Source organism: Neopsephotus bourkii, unplaced genomic scaffold (genome assembly GCF_033783945.1).
Source record: "Neopsephotus bourkii isolate Nb327-2 ecotype Australia unplaced genomic scaffold, CSIRO-AGI_Nbou_v1 NB_126, whole genome shotgun sequence".
Classification (NCBI taxonomy): domain Eukaryota; kingdom Metazoa; phylum Chordata; class Aves; order Psittaciformes; family Psittacidae; genus Neopsephotus; species Neopsephotus bourkii.
In genome coordinates this window covers 499,680-525,317 of record NW_026900643.1, presented here as the reverse complement: position 1 = coordinate 525,317, position 25,638 = coordinate 499,680, and the positions used below count along the sequence as shown (strand labels likewise).

Here is a 25,638-nt window from a genome sequence, read left to right as displayed (position 1 = left end):
CAGGGTCACTCTGAAAGAGCTGCAGATAATAAGTAGTATACACCAGATTGTTTGTAACAAGTTTCTTGGGTAAAAATTCTTAAGGCTTCCATTTAACAGAAAAAAACATGATATATTTTTGATTGACCTATTTTTCTTAGAGACTTTTTTAAAGCCAATTGGTCCATGCTTTCTTCAGTCATACAGGTTAGCTAATCAAATCAGGCTGATGCTTCTGATGGAATGAGTAGACACCTTTGAAAAGTCTAGCTTTCCTTTTGTATGTGCGTCCCCCACAGAAAGAAAAGTTTTTGGTTTAGGGAGAACTAGTGCCCATTTCTGCTTATTTACGTAGGTGAATTATTTTCTTTTTCTGATGGATAGAGGCACATTAAAAACCACCCTGCAGAAAACTGAATGCAGTCTCTTCTGTATAAATGATATTGCTAAACCAGGGTATGCAGGAAATTGGTGGTGGTAATCAGGTAGTCTCCCACCCGGAACCAGGCACAGATGAAAACTGTCATGAGAGCTCTTGAAGTACTTTGTTTAGTCCCCATCAAGGAGCTTTTCAGGTGGAAATAAATCAGAGTAGCATCGTGAAGTGGCAAATACACTTTTGCAGCTACAGTATAAGGTAATCATAGACATGTTCATCCTTTCAGTTTCCCATTCCCACTTTGTCTAATATCACATTTGTATTTCAGCTTATCTGTTGCTAACATTGTACCTTGTAGTTTTATTAGTATACAATGTTTGCTTAGGTCTGTGACTATGTCAAGGTATGTAACTGACAGATTTGTTGTTACATAGACATCTTTTGAAAGATGATGCTTTAGGTCTGTGACATAACCTGCCATCTGCTTGGCACAATGTAATTAAGATGCAAATACTGCCGTGTGAACAGATAAAGGCTCTCCTGAAATGCAGGCATGAGTTGGGGTAGCTGGGAGTACAGTTCTTCCCGTCACCATGTGGGAGGGCTGCAATGTACCTTAAAGGTATACTGGAGGGAAGTTGAAAAAGTAACTTTGACAAGTACCTGTCCGTAGAGTGGCTGCATTTTGAGTTCTAAGTAGTAGTCTTTCAAAATCATGGGTACATTACTGACATGAAAAATGGTATGTTTTTCAGAAACACATCTGAAAATTCAATGTGACAGGTACTCTGGTTGTGTGCCCAAGTCTTGACAAGCCCACACCACGAACTCCCAGCATGCTGAGGCAGGAGCCTACAGTGCGGTTTGCTTTCCACCTAAGACATAGTGTGCATCACTGAACAGCTAGAAATGCAGAGGCCCAAGAGGTGGTAGGCTCTGCTTTTGGTGTGAATCATACTGCAAACTTCCTTTGGTTCAGAATCCCCCTTCAAAGATGTATGGGTTTAGCAGCCAGTTGGGTCATGAAACGTAGTCCTCTGGAAACAGTATCTTTCTACAAAGCAGTTTTTTCTCTGCCTCAAAGAAGGGGTGGAAACTGCTAAATATCTAAGTTACGCATTTATTATAGTGGGAGCAACATTTTCAGTGGGAACTATTGTGTCTTGTTTTGATACATAGGACAACAATTACACATTTTTAATAAAATTGTGCTTCCCTTTTAGTCAAGTGATGAAGTGTGAGCAGGTTAGCCTGCTGAAAGCTGTTCCCAAAGACAGAATGAAACGAGCATGTGGATTTTCTCAGGGAAACAATAGGCTTATGTATTTTTACCACAATGGAAAATTTTCCTAACTGTTCAAAGGCTGTGCTGCAGGAAGGGAGGTTAGCTGATGAGAACACGTGTACTCCTTCAGTTGATTGGGTTACACAGAACAGTCTTAAAAATTGTACGTTTAATCAGTTTGCCTTCAGACTTAATGCTTGACAATTGGAGATGGTACAGTCTACAGCACGTTGCCTTGAAAAAAGCAGTGTTCTTTGGGGAGGTACACTATTAACCCATCAGTTCTTAAATTTATCATTTGAAACTTTGTCAGTCTGTTTCATTGAAAGGCTAAAATAATTTTAATCCTCTGTAATAAACTCCACTGCTCCTCAAAGTGAGCTGGAAGTCTGCTCTTTTACAGCAGGGAGAAAATCTGGGGGCTCTAGCTGACCGGAAAATTTGCACACGGTTTAGGCACATTTAAAGTTCATATCATTTGAAGGTATGGTGCAGAACTTTACTGTTCAACATTACTTAGGTGAATGATGAAGGTCCAACTGTATAAGTATTGCTGCAATCCTAGTTGACTGTCATAAGCAAAGATTTTGCCTCTTGAGTAGCATAGCCCATTTTATAAAATAGGCCAAGCAGTGCTCAATGACAGTAGATGTGATGCCACACTGAATACTGAGCAAGAAAAAGTCCTATTGTGTGTATCTAGAGATTAATTTGCTTATAGAGCAGAAAGGAATAATACCTGCCAAACAGACCTGGTGTCAACCTTTCACTGTAAGAAAGGGCAAAAGCACAATTTTCTTCTTTGGAACCTTGTTTTAAATGATAGTATATTGTCTTTTAGTATTCACATAAAATATGTGTGTGTGGGTGTTTTCTATCCCAGTTGGCTTTGCGAATATCAACCCTCATGGTATTACTCTTCCAGTTTTACTGAGGGCAAACTGTTTTTGAAAATAGCAACTAAACAGTATTTAACTCCTTTTCCCTGAATTTGTCTACCATTTCTAGTCACAGTGTTCTTTTGAAACCTAAAAGTGAAAGGTTTCTTCCCAAGAACATGTGGTGTTTGTCCTTGCATGAGTTGTAGTTAACTTACAAGAATAAAAAGGAATGAATGGTCTGTCCTGCTTTTTCTTAAATAATCAACTGAACTATCCAAAGACTAAAATAAAAATAGTAGGTCTTTAAAGTTTGCTTAAAGGAGACGGCCTCTATAAATAATTTCAACAGTGTGATTCCAAATATATTTGAGTCAAACAAAATTCTGTGGATGTTTCTGTTGGATGAGCATTGTTTCACTGGTTTCGATGTAAAACCTCCAGTACTGCTTATAAGAATGTGTTTAAAGTAATTGGTTGAATGTGGGTTCCAAATTTTCGTGTGTGCATGTTTCATGTACTAAAGTTACTGTATGTTTAAAAATGATATTACATAGGATATCCAGTGAGAGTTGGTTCCATAATTTTCACGTTTTTCCTTAAAAGCTTATCCTGGGATATAAATCAGTTTTCTAAGATGAGTGATTTTAACTTAATATTGATTTCTTTTTAACTCTGGTTTCATCTGCAAACATTTACTCTGAAGGATAACAACTCTTAACTTACATTCCAGGTTTTGCCACAGTAAAGCCCATTCTTCCGTTTTGCACTTTTTGTTTTACAAAAAATTAATGTAAGATTCCTATATTGATTACCAGTGACATGTTAGTGATACCTCCATTTAATAAGTGGTTATATTGCTCAGTAAGGCCCATAGCATATTATGTACATGTTCATGTGTGGATTAGTAATGACTCACAAATGGTAGACACTGTATTGCGTAGCTGTGATGTATACCTGTACATAGTTGTGTATTTATTTTTCACTTTTGGGAAGTAATTTTTCTTTATGTAGGCCTCCAGCTGGAAGGAGACTTGATAACATTCTGAGAAAAGGCACTGGCCCGCTAGAAAACATTTCTTTTGCATGTTACTGTGATGAGTCAATTGAGTGAATTCTAACCCCAGTGTGAATTTGGGGTCTCTTTTTAAGCAACAGGTTAGATGTATTTTCCTGTGTCAAAAAGCACATTTGGGATTGTCATTTAAGCATGTTGCATTTATAAATGAATGTGAATCCCGCTCCTGTTATACCCCTACATAAAAAAAAATATTTTTCTCTTTATAGAACTGACAGTGCATCAGCTGACCAGGACAATTTAAAATACTCTTCATCCAGAGATCGGGGCAGTTCTGCCTCCTATGGATTACAACCCTCAAATTCAGCTGTGGTGTCTCGACAAAGACACGATGATATCAGAGTCCACACTGACATACAGAATGAAGAAAAAGGTATACAGATTGCTGTTTCATGTAAATTGCGAGGGGACATTCAGAAAAAGGCAGTAAACTTGAAATGGTGGAGATAACTCCCCCCTTCCCCCTCCCCCCCCCCAAAAAAAAAGAAAGGAAGAAAAGGATAGTGAACTGATAAAAGCTCATTGCCATAGTATTGCTGTGCGGAGAGATTTATCAGGGATCAAAGAAATGTGGTTGATATGAATAGTGAGAAAAACATGCAGTTGCATTAAGAGAAGAATGTAAGAGAAGACTTAATACATTAGCAGAATAAGCAGTCTTCCCCTAAAGAACAGGATTCTGGATGTGTTGGTCTGCAGGCTGTAATTTCTTCCTGAATGCTGTCTAGTGCTTCTGGTGTTGAAAATTGACTGCTTGACTAATCTGACACATTACCTACTGCAGCCAACTGGAATCTTTGTTTGGAATAAAATCTATAGTTTCTCATTAACGGGAATTTCTACTTCTATATGCCTCAGTCAGACTTCATAGAAATCATATGATGGAGGGTTAATACAGACTTTTTCCTTTTTTTTTTTTCCTTTTATTTTTTTTTAGTATGGAAATACATTGCTTATAAAATAGCTAAAATTCAGAATCATCTCTCAGCTTTATTAAAAAGAAGTCTATATTCTGATTTTTCTTTTTAAATTCCTAAATACAGGTATCAAATAGGAGGATTTTTTGCATGCAGAGTCACTTTTTTGACTATGTAAATCTTAAGGCAGGCCAGACTCAGAAATCTCACAGGAGTATCAGTGTGGGAATCTTTGTTCAGGAACAGAAAAAGCATTCGCATTCCCCTACTTCTGTCCTATAACTACCTATAAAGAGCTGTTGCATCTTAAGGGAAGTTACAGCTGGGTGTGCTGCTGCAAATTTATTTTTTATAAGAAGTAGGTGTTATTAGGACGCAGGAGCATGAAACAGGTACTTGTTTGTCTGCATACCTTGAGAACCTTAGGATTTGGTTAACTTTAACAGAGAAACTGCTCAGAAAGTGAGTATATTTGTCAATGTGCCTGCTAACACGAAGAGTTTCGCTGTGTTTCACAGACTAGCATAGTAGGTTATTCTTACGCTTCGAAGTATGCTAGTATTTAAAGAATGTACTGGTAATACATAGTGAAATAGTAAGTTTCAGCTAAATTTAGCAAGGTAGTCTGTAAAGTTGCTGGGAAAGTGCCATTTGAAAAGAAAAATGCACCTATCTCTCCCTGAAATACTGTATCTTAAAATGCTGAGCTAGCAGAGACATGCCCTATAACTATGCTGTTTTGTTCAGGTGTGACTTTGAAAAGAGATGATTAGGACATTCTGTACTATAAAACTAAATGTCAGGTATTTCTAGTTCATTTTTATTTTGGCAGAAATTGATAACCTTACAGATGCAGAATAGTTTCTTTGTTTACTAAGATTTTTCAGTTAATCAGTTGCAGTCTGCCACCATGGAATTTTCGTTTTAAGAACTTCTAGCTTTTCTCTCCTGGATAATCATGTGCTGTAAGTACGCAGAATCCTTGAGAAGAGGTTCCACACATCCCCTATTCCCCTTCCTCCCTGTTTCTGATACTGATAATAAAAATGACTTCTCATTTGATAATTTCTAGAAGTTGTTCTGGTTTGAAAACCTCCAAGGATGGAAGGTTCTATAAAACCTCCCTTAACAGCCAGTCTAGGGCTTTGCCCCTCTGCTGGCAAATAATTGTTTTCTCATATCTTTTGAATTTCCCTTGCTGTAGCTTGTGACTGTTAACTCCTGTCATTTTGCTCTACACCTGTAAGATTAGTCTGGCTGGTTTTCCCTTTTTTATTACTACGATTTTTAATAGCCCTTCACAGCGTAACGTGGAAGAGGACAGTTACACCTCCCCCCTTCGTCTTCTTTACTCTATAAAACAAGACACAGGAGTTAAAAGTTTTAAGTTTTTAAAACTAAATAGAAGGCTCTTGGGATTTTACTTCTCAATGAGATATTCACCCTTCCTGCAACACTTTCCTCCCGTTTGATTTGTAACTAAAGTGCTTAGAGTCCTTACTGCTAAAAAGATACTGCACTAGTATTTGTATGCCGTGGTATCTGCATTTTTATGCTAAAATTATTAATAGTGACATAGCTGATCATATCCTTGTTTGGCCTCAGATTTAACACCTAAAGAGAAGTTAATAGAATTTGTATATGTCAAGAATTTAAAAAACTTTTTATACCAGGAGATAACTGAAGAGAGTTCTAACATTTACAGCCTTATTGCTGAAAAAAAACCCACTTTTTAAATTACTGTAAATGACAGTTTGTTTTACATTGTTGCCAAAGATGTACCATTTACATGTCAAGTGGGAGAATATAGGTTTGTGTTTAACTCATTTAAGAAAATGACAAATATGCTGTAGCAAATACTACATGCCTTTGCAGAAAACCAAAAAAGCTGGGATATTTTTTGTGCTCAAATATAAAGTAACTCTTAAGAACTCCAGTAGTATATGATAGTCTGATTTTGATAGTTGGTGTCTGTGGTCTGAATGCATGATTAGCTGATGTCTTCAGTTAAACTAATTTCTTTGTTGCTTTGAATTTTAGTGGTACACTTCTGTTTAGTCATAATTCTTGTTGTTAGAAATAATTTTCTTCATAGGACAATGTTGGTTTGTTATGGTAAAATAATGTTAATGTGTCATACGTATTAGTTTATGTTTAAAAATTGGGTTTAATTTTATAAATGCAAATAACCACAGATTATCTTTACAGTAATTGTAACTAATTACAACTGAGACTCTGGACAGGATTTTCTGTAATGGTAGGATAGTCCTGTTTGTTTAGAAATGCGAACTTCTACCAGTAGCTCACAGCTTTTTATCAGAAGTTTTGCTTTCAAGATGATGTTCTTTACATCTACTAAGGTCCAGATTCACCCTGATATTTGAAATCATTTCTTTTTAACTATCCTGTAGGCTGCCTCTTTTTACAGAGACTCTCCTTTTTCCCAGGCTTTCCTTTATAAACTGATGCAGGTGGAACTGTGGAAATACCGTTCCTGAAAGAAGCCTTGCATATCTTTTGTTGTTTTGGGTTGAATTTTACCAGTTGATTCTTCCCTGTCTCAGGCAGGGAGGCAGTTTAGAAAGCCTGCCTGCACAGCTGCCTTAGAAGTGATCTGTAGTACATTGAGTGAGGTATTGGGCAGGCTCAGGGGACAGTTTCACTTCTCCACAGTACTGCACAGGAAGAACCGGCCCTCACAGTGGTGTGGCAGACTGGAAAAATCTTTGGTTTCAACATTTAAGCATATAAAATCTTGTGGGTCTAGTTGTAAAAATAATTGAATTGCTCAGAATGACACTTCTATTGCTGTTTTTTATTGTTACCAAAGATATACTATGTGTATTTCAAGTGGGAGAATGTAGGGTTGAGTTTAATTAAAGTATTAGTGTGTGAATATATTGAGTGTTGTATGTTTAGGGAGAGTTGTTCAGTCTGTACAGAAAATGATCTGTGTTTTTTCTTAAAAGCTTTTTTTTTTGTTGACCATTTTACTGAGCCTGTGTGGTGAATTTATAACAAAAACTTGAGTAAATAATTATTCTGCGTAATCAAAAGGGTTTGACAAGAAGGGCCCTGTAAAACACAGGGTCAGAAGTAATAATAAGAAAAGCCCAAAATGCAGAAAGATCAATGTTAAACTTTATTGCAATGGAGATTTTTTCATATGCTTCAAAAAAAGACTGATAGATTCTGAGTATCTGACCTCTGGAACCTTACAGGGTGTAACAAAAAACATTTCTGCATGTGAGAGTGAAGAAGGTGGTAGAAGTTAGAGCTGCCAATTTGCATATGAATTGAATAACTCATACTACTAAATATATGGTCTGATTGCCTGTTCTAATCTCCTCTGTTTTTTTCCACAGGTGGCTACAGTGTCAATGGAGGATCTGGGGAAAATACTTATGGTCGGAAGTCGTTGGGGCAAGAGCTGAGAGTTAACAATGTGACCAATCCTGATTTTACCAGTGTTCCGCATGGGAATCGTGCTTTAGCCACAAAAGACATGAGGAAATCACAGGGTAAGGATACCACAGATTTTCAGGAAAGAAGGACCTCTTTTGGCAACATACCTTGTTCTGAAAAGAAGAACTAGATGATCTTAAGGTCCTTTCCAACCCTAACTATTCTATGATTCTGTGATTAGGCAGTCTATATGGATTTTATTTTTTGTGGTAAGTGATTAGATGATGTTGATGGAAACTGTCATCTTGTATTTACTGTTCCTGTATTGTGACTTCCTCCACACATTACGCAGATCTCTCGACTGTACAGCTTATGCTGTCAATCTTTCAATTTTGTTTAAATAGCTTTTGAACCCTTATACAGGTGAGCCAAATTTGGCAAAGAGATCAAGGGCCTCAGGAAGAAGGTACTCTTAGATCTGTTGAAAATCAATACCTGAGTAAAAACTTGTTAATTAACAGGTCCCTAGTGTGGGAAAACCTGCAGTGGTGAGCTCAACAGTTATCTGTTCTCCCTAGCCTGCAGGTCAACTAGTCATCAGATCATACCAGCTGATTAGTCAGTAGATGTGCACTCCTGAACCAGCCACAATTCATGCTGCCTCTTGCTCAGCTGCGGATTAGAGGCCAGGAAGGAACTGGAGGCATCATAAGAATGTGGGCAAGGTCTTGAGTTGTAATGAGAGGAAATCTGGAGTTTCAAAAGGGTACAAGAATGCTGGGCACATTTTTGAGAAAGAAGGCTTCACTTTATCCACTATTTGGGTTTAATTTATAGGGTGTTTTTTTTAAAAGCAAAAGTTTTTCCGAGGGCTTTTGAATTAAAATAGAAACTTAGTTATGACTAAACACTGTCATTTATTGCATCATTTAGTATAAGTGGTAGTTGAGCCGCTGACAAAAACTGTGACTGCTTTATGCCATGCAAGTTATATACAGACATGGTGTTTCATCTCAGGAATTAGTATTTCAGAAGATACAAGTGAAAGAAGAGTAAGTGTGCTTTGCAAGTAGAAGAACTGAGGTGCAAGTGGTGACATTACTGTTGCAAAAGCCCGATCCTTGGAATGGATTAAACTCAAGACTTTGTAATCCCATTGTGGCATCTTGATATAAAAATTATTCAGTCCTTGTAGCGCCTTGAATTATGTCTACATAGAAGAAATAGGGAATTGTCTAATAGAGAATTATGTGTAAACAATATTTCTGGTAGTGGGCTTGTGCATGAATTTACTATTAATAGCAGCAGAAACTGTTCTCCTATGTATGAGAGCACCTCTTTAAGCCTTAAAATGTTAGGAACTATAATTTCAGATGATTGAAGCTGCTGCCTATGAGTTCTGTGTTTCTGTATGTGTTTGTGTCCTCTGGATGTTGGTTTTCAAGAGTTTCTCGTTTTTAACTGGGCTGTGTTTGTGATTGTAGGTTTTGGCAAGCCATTTTTATTTTTCCTATTGTCCTCAAAATACAGTGGGATTATGTTACAACAGGATCTTTTGTATTTGTTTATATTTTCTTGTTTGTTTGGTGTGAGCTTTGAGCAATTTTTATAATGGCTGTCTTTGAGTTAGCATGTGGCTGAGACCTTGCTGATATTTCATAAATGGAAGTTAGATAGGTGTTTATTAGCTAGTGCTTTGATTTTAGTATAACATCAGTTGTGCTCTTGGTTAGCTTCTTTTATTTTTAGGTTATGATTATGGCTCAACAGACATCTAACATTTACTCTTTTAGGGAGTAATGCCCATGTTCATCAGATATTAACTGGATGCTGCTTTTACTAGAGAGCTTTGAACAGTATGTCTTGTTCTAGCAGCAGTTAATTGTGTGTTTCGTACCAGTAGCCTTGGTAGTGGTAGCTTTATTTACGCAGTCCTGGTTTTAGGATTTTTTTGTATATAGAACAGCACAACCATATTTCAAAATAAATTACAGCTTTCCCTGAAGGGATTACAAACAAAAAAATAAATCTGAGAAGACAACAGTAAAAAGTTGCAAGTTATGGATTTAATGAATTCAAGGCTTTTATTTGTTATTGACTTTTCATCTAACACTGAAGAGTCAACATTATAAGGGATGGGAGGGAAAAATAATTAGGGACCTTACAAAGATCTAGAATACCTTTATTAAAAGTTATTTAGTAAAACCAATTTTCAGTGTTTTCCAAACCACTGCATCCTGGTTTGCCTTTCAGGAGCAGTATGTAGTGACCTAATCCCACTGTGCCAGTGTAGCTTCCCATGTGCTTGCTGAGTGGCAGAGATCAGTGCAAACTGGAAGTGGCAGAAGTGATGCATACTGTGCATTTCAGGTCACTGTTAGTGTTGGCAGAGTGCAGCTGTAGGAATATTGTAGAATAGATTTTTCTCTTTCTCATGAGGCACATCTGTTATCTTGGAAAGGAGTATATGTTGTGGCAAATGCATTGAATTATTCAAGGACAGATTCAGATTGCTGTTTTGCGAAGCTTCATATAGAGACAGTCTAACAATGAAATAAGTTTGTGTAGATTTGGATCAGCTTAAGCGTTCAAAATACATTCAGTAGTGCAGAGCACAGTACTTGCCTAGCAGAAGAGTTTTCAGATGGAATTATTCATGAATAGCAGTTGCACTTTTTATTTTGTCTGCTGTAGTCTGTATTAATTTCCATTGCAACCAAGCTTTAAAAGAGCTTCCATTTTTATTTGCATGTGTTTTGTTTCTGAACTATTCATTAGAACTTTCAAAAAAAAAATGTTTTTCCTGGTCTGGTGATCTGCTGCTGCCCAGGTTTTAAGGAGAATGGTAGCCACGGTACAGCCCCGCACAGGCTCCATTCTTCGTGGCAGTCCTTTTTTCAGTTCTCACCAAATATTCTGGGTGGGTAACTGCACTAGGTCCATCTTTCTGGAGCTTTGCTATGTACTGACTATTGTCAGGCAAGCCTTGGACTACACCTTCTAGCTCAGCTCTGGGCAGAAATAAAAGGAGATCTTCAGATGCAAGTGATCATGTATCAGGAACTGTAGGCATTAGTCTGGCACCATCACTCGAGAAGATGTCAGATACTTGCTTCGGAAGGTGTCTTTGCTGATCATGATTCCTTTCTCACCAGACACATGGCTTTTTGTCCCCTGCTTAAGACTGTGGTTTCCCCATAAAGAGGCTTTATTCTTCCTAAATGGATACATATGCCTTAGTCTCTTGTAAAATCAATAGCATCTTAAAAGAAGTGCTTGTAATACTTGTCACATAACATTTCATCATGTCTTGTGTAGTTGTGCTAGCTAGGAACAAAATGTAGATTTGACCCTTCAGACTTACTATTTTAATGTTTGCTAAGCCTGCCTAGTTCTTCAGGATGTCAGATGTCTTCAAAATTAATTGCTTAAACTGATGCCTGGCAAGAAACAGATTATCAAACCTATTTTACTCATACTCTCTTTTAAAAAATAAAGACATAAAAATAAGTTTGAGAATATTCTTTATTATCGTAATGCAGTAGATATGCTCTTCTGTAGAAGATGTCATGACTTATAAGAGTTACTGGTCTGTGTGTGGATTCATAGGATTCTGTAACATACAAGGACGCAAAGGTTTTTGTTTCTTAAGTTTCTTTACAGCAACTTACTACAAATGACCACTAGTAAAGGAAGTATATACTTACAATTAATTGTTTGTATGCACACCTATACATACTTTTCAGAACCCTACTGGTACAGCACTTGCCAGATATTTCCCAGGATTGGGGCAAATTGGTGACAAAGTCTCACTTCAGAGATGGTTTGCATCAGCCTGGAGTCAGTCAGGCATTCCCAGTGAGGGTCTGGTCTGTCCAGGAGATTTGCTTAGTGAAGTCCTTGCAGGGGAAGCTTTTGGAGAGAAGCTTCATTTTGGGTAGAAAGTGAGGTATGTTTATCCTGTTGGAGACATAAGGGGGTGTAGGGCACAACGACCTGGAGCCACCAGTAGCTTTTGCTAACTGCTGTTTTTCACCTGGAAGCAGGCAATAGATGGTGCTGTTTTCTGTTTTCTCAGACCAGTATTTGCTTTCTCAATGTGTTTTTCCCATTTGAGCAGCCAATAACTGTTGCTTTCCAAGGGTGTCTTCCACACTGCAGTCTATTTTTCACGTGTCCAGACAGTAAGTTCTTGCTGTTTCTGCGTTTGTCCTTATTCAGGGTATGTTGGGATGTCTCAGGTTCCTCTGCCCTTCAAGGATGCTCCAGGTTCCCAGGCCAGGTTCTTGGGCTGGCAGACATCATCTTCTGTCAGTGTTTTTTCCATTATAACCTTCCCATTATAAGCAGGTTGCCTTTATGGCTTTATCCCAGCGTAAGATTGATGTGTAACATACTAGCGAAAAGAGCTGTCTGTAGTTGTCTTGGTTGTTCGTATAAGAGTCACGGTGACTAAGAAAATCTCATCGTGTTCCATGAATTCTCTAATTTTAATCATCATGAAACATCTAATGTTAAACTTCCAACAGAAACTTCTTTCCTTTTGCAAATTAGGGAAATGAATTATTCATATGAATTCAGTGTAATTGGTACCTAAGGGAACTAAATCCAGGGGTTTGTGTAGAAGTAAAACAGTTCTGCTTAGTTCTGGGTGAGTTCTACCCAGGTACTGGAGAGTCCACTGGAAGAAATTAAAGATTTAGGTAGGTAAATTAGATTTTACATTTAATTTTCCTCGTATTAGCTTTAAAATAAACCAGGTTTTATCTTTTTTGCCTTTTTTTTCCTCCTGTTATGACTTTTCAAGTGCACAAATACATATTTCAGATAATACAGATCTTACTGATCAAGTACTGCAGACAAAAGAAATAAATGCCTTTTCTTTTTCAGAGCGATCGTTGTCTTATTCTGATGAGTCTCGACTGTCAAATCTTCTTCGGAGGATTACTCGGGAAGACGACAGAGACCGAAGACTGGCTACCGTAAAGCAACTGAAAGAATTCATTCAGCAACCAGAAAACAAACTGGTAATTTCTCGTTTTATAAAGCTGTATTTTTAAAAAAATCTATGTATTGGGATATGTTTGTGAGGAATATCTTACACAAAGAATTTCCTTCCATAACAAAGCATATTCCTGGATTGCATGTCCTTTTTCTGGCATTGAGGAAATTATTTTTTTTTGCTTGATTACTTGCGACATATTGCCTTAAAGCAGATTACTGAATGCATGAGCTGTAGGAATAAATATTGTATGCATTCTTTGACTGGTCTTAGCAGTATCTTCTGGATCCTTCAGCAAGGAAATAGAAAACTAGTAAAATGTGTTGTCTTGTTCAAGAACTGTTTCTGTAGTTTAATTTAAAAATAAGCAGATATTTAAATAGTCTTGTGAATAGCTCATCTTAGAGTTATTCAGCTTTCGAGCTGAACACCTTTGTATGTGGACTCCCTTTTGTGGGAGAGAACAAAATGAGTCTTTGTTTTCATTACATCTTTGTTTTGTTTTTTTTTTTTTAATGGGTTGTTGAACTAATATCCTCAAGTGTTTCTTAAGGGTTTGGTGGGGGAGAGTATCTTGCTGTGGATGTATGTTTTACACTACTTAAGTGAAGTATTTATTTTGTCTGACACATTTTACCCCCACTGTTTTGGAGAGCTTAGGAATTCTCCAAGTATTGAAAAGGCAGGAAGTGATGGTTTAGTATCCTGCCACTCATTTACTGGCAATGCTGTGATTTTTCTGTTGTGGATAATGTGTCTGTCCATATTTATAAGAAGTTGGTTCATTCTGTCATTATATATTGATTAACCAGTGTTAATTGTGCTCTTTTTCAAAAGGCATGATAGTCAAATACTGAGACTTTTATATTCTGTGCACCTAGGCATAAGCAGACCATGTGCAATCCTAGCTAATACTTCAGCTTTCCTCTGCAACAAAATCCTTGTTAGCACAAGTGCAAGTTAGTACTGTGGAGTAAGTGTGTTCCCCATTTTTCTTTTTATAACTGCATTTTATTTAGGTTTATTGGTATCTCAGATACTAGAATATTAATTCCATTATGTTGCAACTCAGTGGTAGCAATCTTTGTTAATGGTCAGAATGATGTAAGTTTTTCACTGAGAAATTTTTTTTAAACTTCTTCCAGTTTGGTAATGAGAATAAGATCAGATGCCAAGTTAATAGCCACCGTGTCAAGTCTAAAACTATAATGGACTATAATAGTAGTATAAAATAGCAGTAGCTCCTGCAGTTCTTGACACTGTGAAGTGTAGCTTCATTCTCAGGGTTGAAATGTGTGTTACACGAAGTGAAGTAGTAGAAGTCACTAGCCAGTTTCATTGTCATGTAATGGCATCGTGCTCCAGCTTCTAGATTGTATAGGTACTTCTCTTGTCTCTTTTGTGGATACCAGGCACATTTTAAAAACATCTTTGTGAGTTCTGAGGGGCCAAGCACGTGGACTTCTTTCCAACTTGTGCCTCCTGCCCCCTGCAAAAGAGTGATGTTGCTTAAAACTTGGCAACAAAAACTAGATATGAATTTTTAACACAATAGAGATGTTATCTTGCTGAAGAAAAGAGAACAAACCTTTTTATTAACTTGTCAAGAAAGCTTGTTGCTAATGTCTTAAGCAGTTGCAGCTAGTGTATTATTTTGCAACTCGACTCACTAATGTGGAGAGGGTTTTTTTACTGCATGCTAGGAAAACAAGTATTTCTGGTTATGTTTTCTGAGAAGCACTGGTTCATCAATAATGCTTCATCCCCCTAAATAATAATCCATTTCTCTGAAATTCAGGTTTGCCTCAGGAGAAATTTTACTACTTCAGATAGTATTATCTGATGAATTAAATATTTAGCTGACTCAATTGGCTATTAGTATAGGCTACTAGGTCTTCAATAGATGCTGCTGATGAGCTGTAGCTCATCAGTATGACATGTAGGATAATATTGCAGTATTGCTTAATATAGTTCATCCTAGTCTGGAATAGCCATGGGAAGCATAATAGCATTCTATTAGCAAACAGTAACATGGTTGTAAAGAGTATCTAGTTTGCAGAAGTTACCGTGCCATTATTATGCTTATGGCTTTTATGTATCTCATAGGTACTAGTTAAACAACTGGATAATATCCTGACTGCCATTCATGATGTACTCAATGAAAGGTAAGCTGGAAAAACAAGGCTTTTCTGAAGAGGGAAAAATAATGACAGTGTTAGGTTTGGATTTCAATATGGAAATGGAATGGAAGGAGGAAAGGTTGAAAGAAATTCATTTACTAATTTTGCGTGGATGTGACATTACAGTAACAGGACAGAACTGCAGGAGAGAAGAGGCATATCAGCAATACTGTTAAGACTGTCTAGAGTATACGTAACACAAGAGAATTTGAACGCACACCTGTGGCTTTTATGTTGTAGGTAATACAGAGTCTGCCTTAGTGATGTTTAGTCACCTGGGTGTAGTAGTATGCTGCTGTGGTTGTCTAACTGGCAAATTGACTATCATTTTTTACAGCCTGATCTAATTGATTTATGTGCAACTAAAAGCATATGTAGAGGGAGCTTTTTGGTGTTCACTGTTACTACTACGCAAAGTCATCTGTGTGTTAAGAATTTTCCTCTTTGGATAGTGTGTTTGAAGTAGAATAGCCTATTCATTGCATATTTTTATTCAGGTTGCTTCATTTCATAGAAATAATTGTTTGACAGGATTTTTCAGATTATTAATTTTCATTTTAGCTTCATTGCTGCTGCCATTAGGTAGGAGAGAAGCAACTTCGTTCATGCATGTATTTTTCTGCTTTAGAAATGTTCTAATTTGTTCATTGTTTATTCTGCTGTCATGTCTGGAGATTCCACTTGTTTTTTGTCTCCCAAAATACAGTAGCAAATTGCTGCAAGAACTGAGACAGGAAGGAGCTTGCTGTCTTGGACTTCTTTGTGCTTCTCTGAGCTATGAGGCTGAGAAGATCTTTAAATGGATTTTTAGCAAATTCAGCTCATCCACAAAAGATGAAGTTAAACTTCTTTATTTGTGTGCGACCTACAAAGCACTAGAGACTGTAGGAGAAAAGAAAGCCTTTTCATCTTTAATGCAGGTAAGACTACAAGTTAAAACAGGCTTATTAATGGTTTTTCCAGTGCAAGGATTGAATCAACTTTTTAATTGGAATGAGTGATAAGGCTGTGTTGACATAATGCGTAAATATAATTACAGCTGGGAGGGAACTTTCTGACTGCATGGGATTCTTTGGTTCTGATAACATTAGAAAGGAATGTCAGGTCTTTGTAGGACAACATGTATTTTGATGCAAGTTTTTGGTATATATTGCAGATTTAAGAGGAAGAGTCTTGTTGAGAACAAAAAGAGAATTTGGGTAGAATGTTGCACAAACCCCAACCTGATAATTGCTTTGTACTACCTCTTTTTTACAATTTCTAACTTGAATTGTGTTCAGATCTGAGAGGAAGTAGGATGTGTGCAGACAAATCTGGCCCCTGGTTCTCGTTCTAGGGTCTGTGATTTTGTATGTAGAACACCTAGGTCCAGGTCTGTGCTCCAATTTAATAACTACTTTACAGAGCCAAAAAGCTTCAGCAGGAAAAGCAGGAACTTAACTGGTTGGTCTGTGTCCCTAGTACTAGAACCTGGGTCTGCTGTATTTCAAGCAAATGCCCACTTTAAGTTATTATCTTCATGCAGTATATGTTATGCTTTTTACATTTTTCCTTCCTTCAGAAAGAGTATTACAGTGTTTGTGATGAGTTGAAATAATTCACTAAAAAGTGTTCAACACTGAATAAATCTGTGTCTAACACCGTAACTCTTTTGCACGCTGTTTAAAGGAAGTGAAATGCCTAGTGGCTTTGCTTTACTTTTTAGCTTGTAATGACCAGCCTGCAGTCCATTCTAGAAAATGTGGATACACCAGAGTTACTGTGCAAATGTGTCAAGTGCATCCTTTTGGTGTCCCGATGCTACCCACACATTTTCAGCACCAATTTTCGGGTAAGCTTACTTCATACTCTGTATCTTCTTTCTCACATGGAAATGTTGGTTCAGCAAATTGGGTAATTAATCTTTCTTCAAAATTGCTTTCTAGGACACAGTGGACATACTGGTTGGGTGGCATATAGATCACACTCAGAAACCTTCCTTGACACAACAAGTGTCTGGTAAGTCTGGCCAAGGAGTCACTAATGTAGTACCCTCTGGCTTGCGGATGATACGGGTTTACTTACATGAGTCTGATCCTACTGACATAGAAGTTAACGTGAAACCAAGATGAGTTTCTGGCTACGTAACAAGAGATTTTGTTTCTAATTTTTTTTTATTATAATTGCATTTGCCATTTTATGCTATAGCTGGAAAAATTGGATGCTTTATTCGGGCTAAAGTCAAGTATTATTAACTTTTTAACAGTTGTAAATAGGTTTATAGATCCTAATATATTTTCTCCTGTGTACTTCTAGAAAATCTGTGGTAGATACCGTACTGGCATTTAGGAAGCTGGGAAGCTTCTTCCTATAGCTAGAGGAGTTGTCTTGGAGTTGTTCACAGCAAGTCTGTTTGTCTGTTTCCTTACCACAGCCCTAGATTCCATCATTAATGTTTAACTGCTGTGGGACAGGACTGAACCTCAAAACAAATTTGTCAAAGGGATGAATGAGGGAAATACAATTTATTTTAAAAACCACATGTTAACATTTTGATGCAGATGACCTTCTCTTACCTTAGCAGCTTTTACCTCAGCAATATGCAACTAAAATTTAGTTTTCATGTTACCTTGTTCTGCTATTTTAATTGCCCTGTTTTGGTTTTTTTTATACAGGATGGCTGCAGAGCTTGGAGCCCTTTTGGGTGGCTGATCTTACTTTTTCCACCACGCTCTTGGGTCAGTTTTTAGAAGATATGGAAGCCTATGCTGAGGTAAACAAGGATCCATGGTATATACCAGAGTGAACTATTGCAGATTTCCTGATAAATCTGTAACTGTGATTCTGATGGATGTATCACATTTGTGGAAAATAAAATTACATGGTTTTCCTGGGGAAAAGAGGATCAAATTACCGAGTGTACTAAAGGCATGTCCAATAGCAATTGTACACAAATCCTCACGAACTACTTGCATAGGATCATAGCCAGGCTTTCAGCCATTGTTCGTTGAGAATAGGATGATATAATAAAAACAAAAACAACCAAGTAGGAACGCCTTCATTTTTAAATATCTGCAGTAAAGACATTTCCCAGTCTTTCCTGGGTGTTTTCTCTAATCGTCCAGCTTCAGAGTTTCTCAGAAGTAGTGAGGGTTTTTTAATGCTTCTGGAGATTAATGGTAAACTTGTCTTTTTACTAAAGTAACAAATTATACTGTGCAGGAAATAATGAGGCAGGATCTGATAGAGAACTAAAGTATATTGATTTAACATACTTTGTTTTGACTTTGTAACCTTTGCTTAGGTAACAAGAGTGTAAAGTTTATGTGACGCTGGCATTAAAGGAAGAGTGTTGGATTTTAGGGAGCAGTGTTGCTTTTTTCTTCAGGTGCTCATATGTATATATGCTTCTAACTACGTCATGCTGTATTATATGTGTTAGTGTGCAGTTCTTATCAGTGCAATTGTACATCCAGCTTAATCTATTTCATTCAAGGTAGAATAAATGATTCTATATTGTTAATGTACTTGTATACATAAGGCTTCTGATGGTACAGCTTGAATTAAGATGCACAGGCCTCTTTGGCATTGTCAAGCACGGAGAAACCTGTGTGTGACTGTAGGCAGAGAGTTGAAAGTGATTAGTCAAGGGCAGTACGTTGCTGCTTATCAACTTGTCTGCTAACTGGACAATGCGTGTATTCTTAGTCACGGAAGAGTTTTAAGATAACACATTAACTCAAATCATGGAGGAGGTGGTTCCTCCATGTGTGTATTTACCTCACACTGGGGTAGACCAAGGATATATCTATACTAATGATATCAGTACGTCTGGAATGTTCCCAGGCACTGATGCCAGCTGGCACGAAGTAGCCTGCCAGTAAACTCATGATCTCCAGATCAAGGTAGCTACATGTAAACAGTGTGATGGGAATGGCCACTCGAACGTTTTCACTCCAGTTTGTGGGTGGGAATTGTTTGACAGAGTGGTGAAAGTGTGCAGACAACTGTACGTGCAGCAGTATGAATGATCATGTTGTGGGGGCCAGAAGCATCATGAGTCTCTGCTTTAATTTACAAGATATGGTCTGAGCACTCCATTTCAGTGGGTAAACTAATGAGCAGAATCTCATTACTGCTCTGTGGCTTGCTCAATGTCATTGTGTGACTCTGTCCCATCTTCATATATATATATAAGGTTAGAGATGCTGGATAAATGTATCTATAATATGCCTGGAAAATAGATAAAATATTTTCAGTCTCATATTTTGATCTTTTATGTGTGTATTATAACTGGTAATGATGTGTACTGAAATAGAGAACTTGTGTGCCCTAGGACCTCAGCCACGTGGCTTCTGGGGAATCGGTAGATGAAGATATTCCTCCTCCTTCAGTATCTCTACCTAAACTGGCTGCACTTCTTCGGGTTTTCAGTACTGTGGTGAGGAGTATTGGGGAGCGCTTCAGCCCAATTAGAGGACCACCAATTACGGAAGCATATGTAACTGATGTAAGAATACAGTATTTCCTTCTGTTTTTCTTTGTTGCTCACATGATTTGTCACCATACAATGATGTTATTCGCTGTCGAGTTTGTTTAGGTTTTGTGACTCGTATGTGAATATGTATATGCTCAACTTTGAGCAAATGTATTTTAATTAAATGTTAAGGTATAGATTGTGGTAGTGGTACGTGGGGGTAGTATATAGCAGAAATCAACTTTTTTAGGCATTTTAACTTCACGTAGCTAGGTTTATGCTTTTGTTACGTCTTTGTACCTATGTTACCTTTATTCAGATTGCTCTGACGCTATGAAAGCAGGGTTCATGTTATGAGTTTGACTTTGTAAAACGCAGGGGCCTTGTCCATGCTGAAATTGTATCTATCAAATCTGATAGCAAAGTCCTCCTTTTGTGAAGTATGGGATGGTATAAACTTGGAATAAATATTATATAACATGCTAAGTAGCTGCTATACTTCTGTACCAGAAAGTGTAGAGGGATGGACGTTAAATGAGAGAAAATAAAAATAAAAAAGTAAAAATATTTGCAGTCAAATTCTTGTTGCTGCTGTGCTGCACAACAGGAACTTACACCTTTGCAGAGTCTCAGGTAAGTAAGTGTGTGGATTTCCCAGTTAAAGCCAAAAGAGTTATGTAACTTGTCTCTTAATCTGCAGGGGATTCTTGTGACAAAAGAAAACTAGTCTGTCTTTTACACGAGGAGTTCTGTTGACATCAGCTGCAACTGAACAGAATTCTGAATAATTAATTCAGTTTTTCTAGGTCTTTTCAGGCCTTTAACTGAGTAGGAAACTAGACAATTGAAGGTTTGTTTTGCCTTATACTTCTGAAGTGTAGTGCCATGATGCATTATTCAGAATATTGTATTGACGGAATTTACCAAGCTGCAGATTAGGTTATGGGACAGGATATCAGATAGATGTGAATATAATCAAATAGCATGCAGCCTTTGTCTCTTTTTAGTGGATCTTAATTGAGGTATGTTTTTAATTTTCCAGGTTCTATACAGAGTAATGAGATGTGTGACTGCAGCAAACCAAGTGTTCTTTTCTGAAGCCGTACTTACTGCTGCCAATGAGTGTGTTGGTGTTTTACTTGGCAGCCTAGATCCAAGCATGACCATACACTGTGACATGGTCATCACATATGGATTAGATCAAATGGAAAATTGTCAGACTTGCGGCACTGATTATATCATTTCAGTCCTGAATCTGTTGACACTGGTTTGTACATGTTTTTATTATTGTGGGGTTTTTGCGTTGGAAAATACTATTTTCTAAGCAACCTTGCTTTTCTTTTGTGCATATTAGATAAATATTTACAACTCTTCCTGACCACAGACAAGAAATTCCTCTTCTAAATGGTTGTAATCTCTAAAGCTTACGCTGCTAGCTTGTTTATGCATTTTTCTTGTTGATAAATTGTCATGTAGTTTTAGCCTGAGTGTTAGCATTTTGTATTTTTGGGTTAAGTTTTTGGGGGGTTTTGGTTTGGTATGGGTTTTGTTTGGTTTTTTCTGTCTGGCTTGACTGTTGAACAGTGGCACTCTCTGGCCTCTGCAGTTGACAATAGCACCTGATGAGTTTCAGAATCTTAGTGCTTGGTATGTTCTATTTATCTGCTTATGCCATGACCTGGAAAATCAGACTTCTTCAAAACATAGTTCTGAATGTACAGGCCACAAACTCCTAAACCCACAAGGATCTAAATTAAAAAAGCAACTTTGTCTCAGGTGTGCTACAAAACCCTGAAAATAACTAATTCTCTGTGAGCTAATGTTCAGAACTATTCATTAGAACTAATTCTCTGTGAATTTAAATGTGACTTTGGGAAAGCAAATACTAGATACTTGCATTACTGCGAAGCAGGGTTTTTTCCTAGATGTAGTGTATACAGGCTAGAAAAGCAGTATTTTATTTAGTCTTTAATAATCTATTCTAATAAAAATTAATTCAGGTAAAGATATTTACGGTTTTGATTTTTATCTCCAGATTGTTGAACAAATTAATACAAAACTACCCTCATCATTTGTAGAGAAATTATTTATACCAGAGTCTAAACTGCTTGTTCTTCGTTACCATAAGGAGAAGGAGGTAAGAATGACTTCTGCAGGTGTTTTACAACAGCCTTTGTGTGTTTCCTGGAATATATTAAGCTGTTCAACTTTGTTAATTTTAAATATATTTTTTATCATAGCTAGATATCTCTGACACTTTTGGAAAGGCAGATGTAGGTAGTTCTTGGTTTTGGCATTTAGATCTGATAAGGAATTGGTAAGCTGGCCATCATAGCAGGTAGATAATTCCTTAGTTAATGTGGTTTTCATACTCTGTGTGTTATATGGATGATCCAGAAAGTAATTAATAGGCTTTTGTAAGTAAGTAGTGTTTAATTACAGAAAACTAAATCAGATTAGGCTGTTTATAGGTAAAGAAGCGTAACTTTAAATTCTACAGTGGTGATAAATATATTTTAGGATTTTATGATTCTCACTTATTACTGTAATTATTTTATATTCTCAAGGTTGTTGCAGCAGCCCAGGCTGTGTACCAAGCCGTACTGAGCCTGAAGAACATTCCTGTTTTGGAGACTGCTTACAGGTTGATTCTAGGAGAAATGACCTGTGCTCTAAATAGTCTTCTCTATAGTTTACATCTTCCTGAGGCCTGTTCTGAAATCCAGCATGACTCTTTCAAGAAGCGGATACTCAATGTGGATAATGCAAAGTTTGTTGTTATATTTGACCTCAGTGCTCTAAGTACTATTGGAAATGCTAAGAACTCATTAATTGGGGTGAGTAAACCTACAGATAAACCTTGTGCAATTTTTGCTTAAAATATACCATAATGTATTTCACCATGCATGCACATATGTATAATTAAAATAATTGGTGTTTTTTTTCCTAGCTTGGTCATAGAAAAACTTCCAGTATTAAAACTTAGGTGAAACAAAATGCGTGGACTGTATCTCTGGTGCATAATGAAACACAGTTTTTAGGGAAGAGCATCTTGCTGGGGTTGTTAACGGGTTGAGTCCGATTGTCATAGTAACGTCTTTTTGAAAGCCAAGACAGATGAAAGCAGCTTTAGTGGTCCTTTGCAAGTGTCAGCCATGTGAAAACATTTATTCCAGATCTCTCCAAATAAAACAAACTGCTTTTAACAGTGTTTAAAAAAAGGGAAAGAAAGTAGTTACAATAAAGGCCAGAGAGTTAAATTATTTCCCATGGGAAGAGGCAAGCCACAGTAATTAAGGTTATGGAAACTGTGTTTAAAAATAGATCCTATTTATTATGTTTCTTGCTTATGTTGCAATTGTTTTATAGATGTGGGCCCTTTCGCCGACTGTGTTTGCACTACTGAGTAAAAATCTGATGATTGTTCATGGTGACATAGCGGTTCATTTTCCTGCTGTCCAGTATGCAGTACTGTATACATTATATTCACACTGTTCCAGGTATGAAGATCAATAATTCATCAGTATTTTAAGAGCAATAGGATGGACTGGTTTGAGTAGAATATAGTGTTGGAGGGATTAATTTAAATAGGCTTTTACAGTCAAGCTTTTGTCCAAACTTCCCTAATCAGTTTTTGCTTTCATTAATTGCAGGAAGTCTGTATCTCAGCCAAGAAAGCATATCCTGGCTTAAAATTTGGCATTTTATTCAAAAGCAGATTAGAAGTCTTGTGTCTGAATAGAGATAACTCAGGGAGAATTCTACTGAAAGTAAATAAGGGAAGATTATTTACTTATTTTGCTTACTTTGAGATCTAGGACAGGTAATGAAATGTAAACAGTAGATTAAAACATTTTGAACCTTACTGCTACCATATGTTGGCAAAGTAAGGGAACTAATTTAACTGTTACTCTGTACATTTCTTGGGTTTAAGGATTTTTCACGAGGCATTTGGTATCAGGCAGAGTTAAGACGGGGTTACTGGGCTGCATGGACTGATGTAAAATTGTAGTTTTGTTCTTTTAGTCCAGTGATTAAAATATTTGGGTTTTGACATGATGTGGTTACTCTGTGAGTATACATTAACTTCTGTTACTGGGATTTTTTTGTTAGTTTTGGGGGTGTTTGTTGTTGTTGCCTTCCCTCCCCCCAGTACTGTAGGAGGTATCCCTAATCTGGGAGTGGGTTTATATTGTTCTTCCTTGCTTTTTCAGGCACGACCATTTCATATCCAGTAGCCTCAGTTCTTCCTCTCCTTCTTTGTTTGATGGAGCAGTTATAAGTACTGTAACCACAGCAACAAAAAAGCATTTCTCAATCATACTAAACCTTTTGGGGTTACTGCTTAAGAAGGATAACCTTACTCAAGACACCAGGTAACCAACATTTTCTTACTAATAAGGAGTCTTCCTCCCCTTCACAGTAAAATGTCTTAATTCGGAAATCAGGATAATTTTCATCTTGGCATAAATTTTAACCAGTCAAGTATTTGGTTCATTTGTTTGTGGTTTCTTACCTTGGAAAAAAAAATTGTTAACAAAATACCTGTGGAAAAAGTAGCTGCTCATTATTTTATGTGTGAAGACTAGAAAAATTGAAACCATCATAAGATCTATACAATAAAAGCAGAGCTATCGGACTTTACTGCAGAAATGGTTTTGCTCACTGAAAGTACCCTTGTACAATAGTTATAATCTTCTATTACCTAAATGCTGTGAAAGTTAGGGACCTTTTTAATGTTAAGAAACCTTTTGTTTAAAAAATGAGTGATATAATACTCATCTGTAAAGTGACAGTTTAAGTTACATTGAAAGGTATCTTTCTGTAACTGTATGAAATGATTAATACTTTTGTTTTTTGAAGGAAACTACTTATGACGTGGGCTTTGGAAGTGGCTGTTCTGATGAAAAAATCAGAAACATATGCACCATTATTTTCTCTCCCATCTTTTCATAAGTTTTGTAAAGGACTTTTAGCAAACAGTAAGATATCGCATATTTTTACTTTACCATACTTTTAACATGTCCTCTACATGGCATAATTAAGTACATAATCAACCTGTCATATACCACTGGTAGCTGTAACTACTTGTTTCATTTACGTTAGGGATGTTTTCAGTTTGTATTGTACAAAAACTTACACTGTATTTCTTCTCAAATGGGTCTCTACCTATTACTTATGCAAACAATTTTTTCTCTTAAAACTCATGATTGTGAAACTGATTCACCAAAAATGTCAGTGGTGTGCCGAATCTTACTTGTAAGGTTGCATTTTATATTATCAAAAGCAGCAGAACTATAATGTGATGTGCTGTTCTGAATTTCAAAACTTGGAAATACGGGAACTCTAATGCTTTTAGTAGCATACTTCTAGCAAAAGCAGTAACTTTTCAAGGCCAGGAGTTACTAACTCTACCTTCGGGTTTATTTAAATATATTGTGTATAATCTCCATGTATGGACCATAGAAGGATTAATTTGTCAGCTGCCAGGAAAGGCCTACAAGTAACACATAGCACAAGAGACGTTTTGTAATTAAACATGTACTTGTTATAATAAAACCAGTCAATGAAATCAATAGAAAAGTATTGCTTAAAGCCTGTGTCTCATGCCAGATATGCTGTTAAAACATCTTTAAATGTTCTACCAAACGAGAATAATGCAGAAGTTATCTAATTCTAGCAAGAATAACTTTTTTTTTTCCCTTTTAACTCCTTAATTCAGCCCTTCTGGAAGACACGAACACTTGTCTTCAAGCATGCAGTAGTCTCCATGCCCTGTCTTCCTCCCTCCCAGATGACCTTTTACAAAGGTACTTGTGCTGAATTCTGTATTTTACTTTAGTTATGCTATTGTTGGAAACGTTATCACCTCTTTCTTTTTGATTGCTGCAGGTGTGTTGATGTATGTCGTGTTCAACTAGTACATAGTGGTGCTCGTGTAAGGCAGACTTTCGGAAAACTTCTGAAGTCAATTCCTTTAGATGTTGTGTTGAGGTAAGTTGTTCAGATTAGCTTCAATATAGAGAATGGTTGGGTTCTTCAGTGACAATTATCTAAAAAATAATGCCAGCTGAATGTT

General features: G+C 36.9%; 1 protein-coding gene across 4 annotated transcripts in view; it reads left to right on the top strand.

The window, feature by feature from the left end:
• The window catches only part of SMG1 (SMG1 nonsense mediated mRNA decay associated PI3K related kinase), a 65,970-nt gene that overhangs the window by 5,508 nt on the left and 34,824 nt on the right, over positions 1–25,638 (top strand). For 2 of the 4 annotated variants that reach the window (XM_061366843.1, XM_061366862.1), the window contains exons 2-18: positions 3,809–3,972; positions 7,882–8,037; positions 12,812–12,948; positions 15,030–15,088; positions 15,810–16,023; positions 16,809–16,934; positions 17,029–17,101; positions 17,758–17,855; positions 19,419–19,592; positions 20,602–20,826; positions 21,595–21,696; positions 22,127–22,396; positions 22,929–23,059; positions 23,774–23,935; positions 24,423–24,541; positions 25,282–25,369; positions 25,452–25,553. In XM_061366843.1, coding sequence (XP_061222827.1) covers positions 3,809–3,972; positions 7,882–8,037; positions 12,812–12,948; positions 15,030–15,088; positions 15,810–16,023; positions 16,809–16,934; positions 17,029–17,101; positions 17,758–17,855; positions 19,419–19,592; positions 20,602–20,826; positions 21,595–21,696; positions 22,127–22,396; positions 22,929–23,059; positions 23,774–23,935; positions 24,423–24,541; positions 25,282–25,369; positions 25,452–25,553 — 2,400 coding nt within the window. Of the gene's footprint in view, positions 1–3,808; positions 3,973–5,263; positions 5,320–7,881; positions 8,038–12,811; positions 12,949–15,029; positions 15,089–15,809; positions 16,024–16,808; positions 16,935–17,028; positions 17,102–17,757; positions 17,856–19,418; positions 19,593–20,601; positions 20,827–21,594; positions 21,697–22,126; positions 22,397–22,928; positions 23,060–23,773; positions 23,936–24,422; positions 24,542–25,281; positions 25,370–25,451; positions 25,554–25,638 lie in introns of those variants that run through there. The other 2 variants (XM_061366859.1, XM_061366852.1) reach the window with 2 other exon arrangements.